The sequence below is a fragment of the Aplysia californica genome, unplaced genomic scaffold (assembly GCF_000002075.1).
Source record: "Aplysia californica isolate F4 #8 unplaced genomic scaffold, AplCal3.0 scaffold00769, whole genome shotgun sequence".
Taxonomy (NCBI): Eukaryota; Metazoa; Mollusca; class Gastropoda; order Aplysiida; family Aplysiidae; genus Aplysia; species Aplysia californica.
The window spans coordinates 148,488-155,278 of record NW_004798039.1 but is presented as its reverse complement, the minus strand read 5'-3'; the positions used below and the strand labels follow the sequence as shown (position 1 = coordinate 155,278).

At 39.4% G+C, this 6,791-nt stretch overlaps 1 protein-coding gene across 1 annotated transcript in view; it reads left to right on the top strand.

Moving 5' to 3' along the window:
• Positions 1-3,759: 3,759 nt before the first annotated feature.
• LOC101852055 overlaps positions 3,760-6,791 on the top strand; it is a 27,735-nt gene continuing 24,703 nt past the window's right edge. Inside the window, exons 1-2 of the mRNA XM_035972630.1 lie at positions 3,760-3,883; positions 4,573-4,627. Coding sequence (XP_035828523.1) covers positions 3,760-3,883; positions 4,573-4,627 — 179 coding nt within the window. The remainder of the gene's footprint in view (positions 3,884-4,572; positions 4,628-6,791) is intronic.

The following is a 6,791-nucleotide window of genomic DNA, read 5'->3' as shown; positions in this document are numbered from 1 at the left end:
CCCCCCCGATTTTTTATGAGCAGCCAAAAAAAATTAGATTGTGTAATTGATACTAGAAACCACGATACACTAGTTATTTGTAACAGGACTTGCTGGGCCCCCTTTCGATGAAAGAAATGATCGGTGCTTTAATATCAACTAAAAGTCATTGGCCTACTATATTTTACACTCTACTGGAATGGGGAAATAAATCTTGAGAGATGCAAAAAATGAGAAGGTCTAGATCTATAGTCTATACTCTCAAAACAAAATGAGCCTCACGAAATATCACTTCCGGATTTTCTAAAATTACAAAGACAGAAGCGTCGGCCTACAAAAAGCGATCGGTGAAATAAAGAAATTTAGCTTTTTGCAGCAAAACTGTCTCAAAACTGGAAAAAACCATGGGCGTCATGATTTGGAGAATATTTTAAAGAATTTTTTGGCGAAAACCGCATGTCGATCGATGTAGCCATTAAAAAGCCTTTTAAATAGCAAAATTCGGCCACCACAAATAGATAATAGATACATGAAATGAGAGGGAGCGGTGGAAGGGGAGAAAGAAAAAAAATCGTCATGTAATTTTTATCTTTGTGGGTTTTAAAACCTACTTTTTTTTCTTTCGTTATTTATGATTGTTGAGGTTAATTTCCAGGACAAAGTTGCACATCATTGGAAAATCTGAGGCTCCGAGGTCTTTCGGCTGTTCCCCAGCTATTGAAATTCCTTTACTGTGACATGCCTTTTTAATAAAATTTCAATTGCTGCCGTGAATAGTTTAAGAAATACGGGGGTCTCCTTGCCTCGTTCTATTTTCGATGGCAAACTTTTCTGCCATGTGGTTGTCAACATGGATTCGAGATGACCCCTCTCAGTGAAGGTTTAGGCACTTTGCACAAACTTTCCTCACTTCACCCAGGTGGAAATGGGTACCCGGCTGTAGACAGTGAACGATATTGTCAGTTTGATAGTGTTTGAGCGCGTGAAATCCGCAGCTTGCACTGTTTGCTTCCGCGGAAGCCGAGAATGTTTCTGAGTGTTCTCAGAGGGTTTGCTGGGATAATAATAGTTGTAAAGCGCATAGAGCATGCTCTTGAGCATGGATATGCGCTATATAAATGCAATTATTATTATTATTAGGTTTATCAGTAATTGGATTATGTTTCGTTCATATTTAATTTTTTAGGCTTCGTGATGAAATCAGGCGTTCGTCAAAATAATAACATGGAAGAAACCGACATTTTCCCGCTCGTGAGACCTTTTTTATCGACTTGATTTCTTAGCTCATCGCCTATTATGTCCATTTAATACACATTCCTGCTTGGAATTCACTGAAAAGAGTTGTCCAAAGACACAAAAATGTAAATGTACAGTTTCCAAGGACACTCAAGCATTGAAATTCATGAAATTTTGGCGACCATTTTCTCGTTAATTCTACCTTCTTCAGTTGCAAATTATTTCGACTTCTACTTAAGATAGATGCATATCTATTTTTATTTTAAATAAACAAAAGTTAGACGTATGAACTGGTTTTAAATAAATGATACCAATCACTCCATATGTGAGGCAGCATGGTGAAATCAGGCGCTCGTCAAAATAATGAAAGTCAGGAAATTGGCATTTTTCAGCAGGTTTGGGAATTTTTATCGAATTTTTGTTTTTTGACTCAACACCTTTCATGCTCTTTAAAAAAAATTTCTGAGTAGATTTTACTGAAAAACATAAAATATGTAAATTTTCAGTTTCCACGGACTCTCAAGCTAAGGAAATAACTCAACTTTGGCGGCCATTTTCTCGCTAATCTTTCCTCTGAAACGAGGCGACCCCACCTCCTTCAGTCGCCAATATCTTGACTTGTATCCGGGATAAATGGGCATTTTTTTCATCAAAAGCATGGCAAATGGACAGGCTTTAAGAAGATACCAATAGCTCCGTAAACCCCAAAATTGACGAGCGCCTAACTCCACCGCGTCGTGACACATTCTTTTTTCCTGAGAGCTTCAAAAGTTGCAAAGTGTTCGATGAAGTCGAAAGCTTTTTTGTGATCAACAAAACCAATGCACAGCTGTAGATTGTATTCGTGGCATTTTTCTATAACTTGATTCAATGATTGTATATAGATGGTCCGTTCTGTGTACCATTTTCTAAATCCACCTTGCTCTATTGATTGGTTCTCGACAAGAACTTTTTTCGGTTCTGGAGTACGTTACCCTTGTAAACGGTTTGTAGAAGTGTGGGACAGTAAACTTACTGCTCTGTAGGGTTTTTTTTATGTCCGTTTTGATACAAAATTGTTATTTTTGCTTCTTGTCAACATTCATATATAAATTCTATAAGTTTATGTATATGGCCCAACTCCCTACTGCACAGCTCATTTTCGATAGGTGGCATCATGCTCAGGGCTGCGTTACCCGTAAGGCTGTTTATGGTGTAGTCTAGGGCCCCGCGCCTCAGGGGGCCCCGCACTTGCAAACACGACGTTTAAAAAATGTTTTTCAACAACAACAAAATGTCCTCTTGTTGAAATGTTGTTGTTGTTTGTTGTTTGCATTGCTGTTGTTTTTACAGTTGTTGTTGTTGTTGTTGATGATGTTGATGAGAAGGATGTTGATGCTACCGCTGTTGCTGTTGTTGTGGCTGCTGCTGATGTGTTTTCCGAAGTTGTCTTTTGATTACCCCTAGGCACTAGGCCGAAAACTATAACATTCTAGGCTTACATTACGTCGAAATCCTGGCCACTTACAGCGGCTCATTCTCTAAATCTGGTTGGTGTTTTTGCAGCTGAATGTTGCGTAGACGCAGCATCCTTTGTCGGATTCGTCCAGCCAAGCATTGTACAACTTCCTTTCAAGCTCCACACATCGTTGGGGCTTGTTTGTAAAACGTATCGATGGCCCTACACCCAAATCATTGTCAGGAACTAGATGGTCTGCCCGACATGATGCATCAGTAGCATTAAAATCCAACTATTAAAAGATTATATCATTACTGCTTAACTGCTTGACGTCTCTCATGACATGAAAGAATCTCCCCAAACGCGTGAAGAGCCGTCATCCTTGCACAACAAGATGGAAAATTTTGAATCTGCTGTGCTGTGTGTGTTTTGGGAGCAAGTTCTGGCACGCTTTAACACTGTCAACAAAACACTTCAGCAACCATCACTCAGCCTGGGAGTCGTACACATGTTGTATGATTTTCTAACTGCTTTCTTAATGGATTTCGGGACGATTTCGAGCGAATCGAACAATCAGCCACACCTTTCGTCGAAGAGCCTTCCTGCCAATACAAATGCATTGCAAAACGCAAGCGCTTCCACGACGAAACGAAAGATTTTGAAGCTGTTTTGTCGCACCGGGAGCAGTTTAGAATAAACACCTTCCTTGTCATCGTTGACTGCCTTCTGTCTGAACTTGAAAATCGAGGAGACATCTACAAGACTCTTGCTCAAGATTTTGACAATCTCTTTTATCTTCACAAGAAGCCTGCCACAAGCATTCGAGACACAGCATCTCGCATTCAGCAGCAATATGAGGACGACCTAGAGCCATCATTTCCTGACGAACTAGTGTCGTATTCAGGATATGTCAACTCAGCATTTCAGTCTGAGGATATACTTTCTCCTCCCCGGCTCCTTCAAGATCTGCGCGAAAGCGGTGCAACAACAGCTTTTCCAAATGTAGAGATCGCATTGAGGCTCTTTCTCACCATGCCTATCGCTAACGTATTGGGGGAAAGATCTTCTCCGTACTGAAACGAGCGAAAAGTAGACTGCGTTCAACGATGGGACAAGAGAAACTAAGCGGCCTAGCTCTCTTGACGATTGAATCTGAAACGACAAAATCTCTAGACTTTGAGGACATCATCGAGGCATTTGCCCAGCAAAAAGCCAGGAGAAAAATACAGGGTATGAGTTTTTATAATTCGTTGTGTATGTGTTTAGATGAAGTAATCCACCACGAAGCAAACAAGCTCTGATAGGTTTCGGCTGTCTCATACTTTGTAACAGATCTATAAATGTGCTTGTCGTCGTCTTAATCCACATTATTGGTGGATACCGGTAGGCCTACATCTAATTACGTTTTACAATATAGCTTTCCATCTGTACGGGGTTACAATGCGGTAGTAGTAGCATCAACGTCATCGAGGGGCCCGGGCCCCGCGGCTCATGGACAGCCTAGGGCCCCGCACTTAGTTAACACGGCCCTGATCATGCTGGATTACGGTGCTGATGACTCTGATTCAAACGGCCACTACTGCATTCTTGAAATTGTGTGTAATTTTTAAAGAGTTTTCGAGCTTCTCCACCCACTTAGCTCGTTCCTATTGGAGTTGGTCGTTGTATCCAGAGGTCTGGTCTCCTAAAAATAAAGCTTAGTGTTTGAATGCACATTCAACCTACACAATAATCTTTTTGTATGTTTAAGAACCGTTTAGAAAAGAATAATATTGTGACTTGTGTCTTTCATTACTTTTCAATTTTCAACTGGTTTATTTTTCATTAACTTTTCCCCTATTTATATAGTAATTCCTTGTTAGAATAGTTGAGTTATTCAGTGAAAAATAGCATCATTTCCTCGTGTTTTTTTTGTGTAGAACAGCAGAGAGTGTCACCAGGACACCACAAATGCCGTAAAGTGATTGATGAACTGTACATATCGAATCTCAAGTCATGTTATACTGTGTAAAGATTATGCTGTTCTTTGTTACTGATTGGGAGATGTCTTTATACGATCTTAAGTAACAATTTTTTGTTCGCTGTTTCGAAAACATAATATCATCCGTACCCGACATTTTGGAAAACATGAGGAGAAAGAAAGAATGTGTCGCTATATGTATGTTTACGTTCATGTTTGTGTGTGTGTGTATGCGTGTGTGTACAAATGTGTGTGTGTGTGTGACTGAATATGTGTAAGTGCGTGTGCGTGTGTGTATGTATGTATGTATGTATGTATGTATGTATGTATGTATGTATGTATGTATGTATATGTGTGTGTGTGTGTGTGTGTGTGTGTGTGTGTGTGTATGTATGTATGTGTGTGTGTGTATGTATGTATGTATGTATGTATGTATGTATGTATGTGTGTGTATATATGTGTGTGTATGTGTGTGTGTGTTGTGTGTGTGTGTGCTGTGCGTGTGTTGTGCGTGTGCTGTGCGCGTGTTGTGCGTGTGCTGTGCGTGTGTTGTGCGTGTGCCGTGCGTGTGTTGTGCGTTATATCAATCGAAAAAAAAGTCATTTAATTGGTGTCCGTCTGTTGGAGAACATGTTTCAATGTATTGTATGTTTCTTGTGTCTGTTTTTTTAAAGGTTTCAGTACAACTATTTTGTGATGATCCATATGATCTAGCCTCTTGCAGCGTCTGTCGTTTATTAATATGAATTGAGCAATTAAGAGGGAAAAAATACTAGGCTTTCGGTGAGCCAAGTCGTAGTTTTTGGACAGCTGTAACAGTGAATGCAATGCTGAAAGAAGCATTGAAGAATATTGTAACAATAGGCAAGTTTGATGGAAAGAGAGGCAGAGGCAGACAGAGGTACTGGACAAGATGACAACATGGCTGGGAGCAGCAAGAACAACAGAATTGCTGCAACGCAAGAAAGAGTGAAGTGGAGGTCCATGATCGCCCACGCCAGTCGGCCAGGCACCGGGTGATGATGAACAGTGAATGACAACTTTCTCAAGAGCCAAAACATTTTCAAAGACCTTTTTCTGATTTCTTCGTGATGGAGCTGTGTCTGTGTAAAAACTGCTTGACGGCAAGTGAGTTCAGCTTGAATCACTGGCTTTGTACTTTTCACATCTGACCCTGGACGAGGGGAAGTAGCTGTCGTAAAAGTGTCTATTATGAGCAACAACAAAAAATGACAACGCCTACTTAATTCCCAATGTAAGAAAAGCTTTCTTTCTTCGGATCTTTTTTCGCCGCCTCCCCGTCAGACCAAAATAGCACTATTGCAGTATTCCAAGATAACTATTATTACGTCTTAACCCCTCGCTCAAGCTAAAACTAAAACTAAAACTTAGTGCCGGAATGAAAACGGGTACCCAGCAATTTTCCTTCTATTTTTTAAAATGATAGTCTTTAAAACTTAAGCTCAGGGGGCTGAATTGAGGTACCACCAAGCGCTTTGGCAAAAAGTGCAATCGTCATACCATGTATAGATTTTTCAAAACGGTTAAATATTCTACAAGAGCTCGTGGCACTTTACTTTACACAAATATTATGACCTCTTTAGATTTTTTTAAAAGAGAGGCCACACAAAGCATGTCTTTGAGAGGACTTTTGTTCGCGCTATCGCCTCTTTAGAACTTTAAAGTGCCCGCTATCAATTTGGACTTTTTCATTGTTACGTCGATTTTTCCTTGTTATCTATCTGTTGATGATATGTCCCAATTTTTCGAGTAAATTATGATTTACAATATGATTGATCTATCGATCGATTGATTGGCTGGCTGGTCGGTTTATTTGATTGATTGATTGATTGATTGATTGATTTTTTTTGCATCGGCTAGCCTCGACATACTTTGTTCAGATGTCACTACGATAACTGCTCATAATGTATCTTGAGGATCAATATAATACAAAATTGTTCTTTTACTGTAAATTTTGTTTATGTTTTATTTACATTTTTTCATTCGGGCAAAATATACAGAACTTAGGTGTTTGTGTTGAAGACTGAAAGGGGTATGGTATTATGAAATTCTTCTTGTTCTTTGTGATTCATTGTTATATTTCAAATTCTTCTTGTTCTTTGAGATTCATTCTTATATTTCAAATTCTTCTTGTTCTTTGTGATTCATTCTTATATT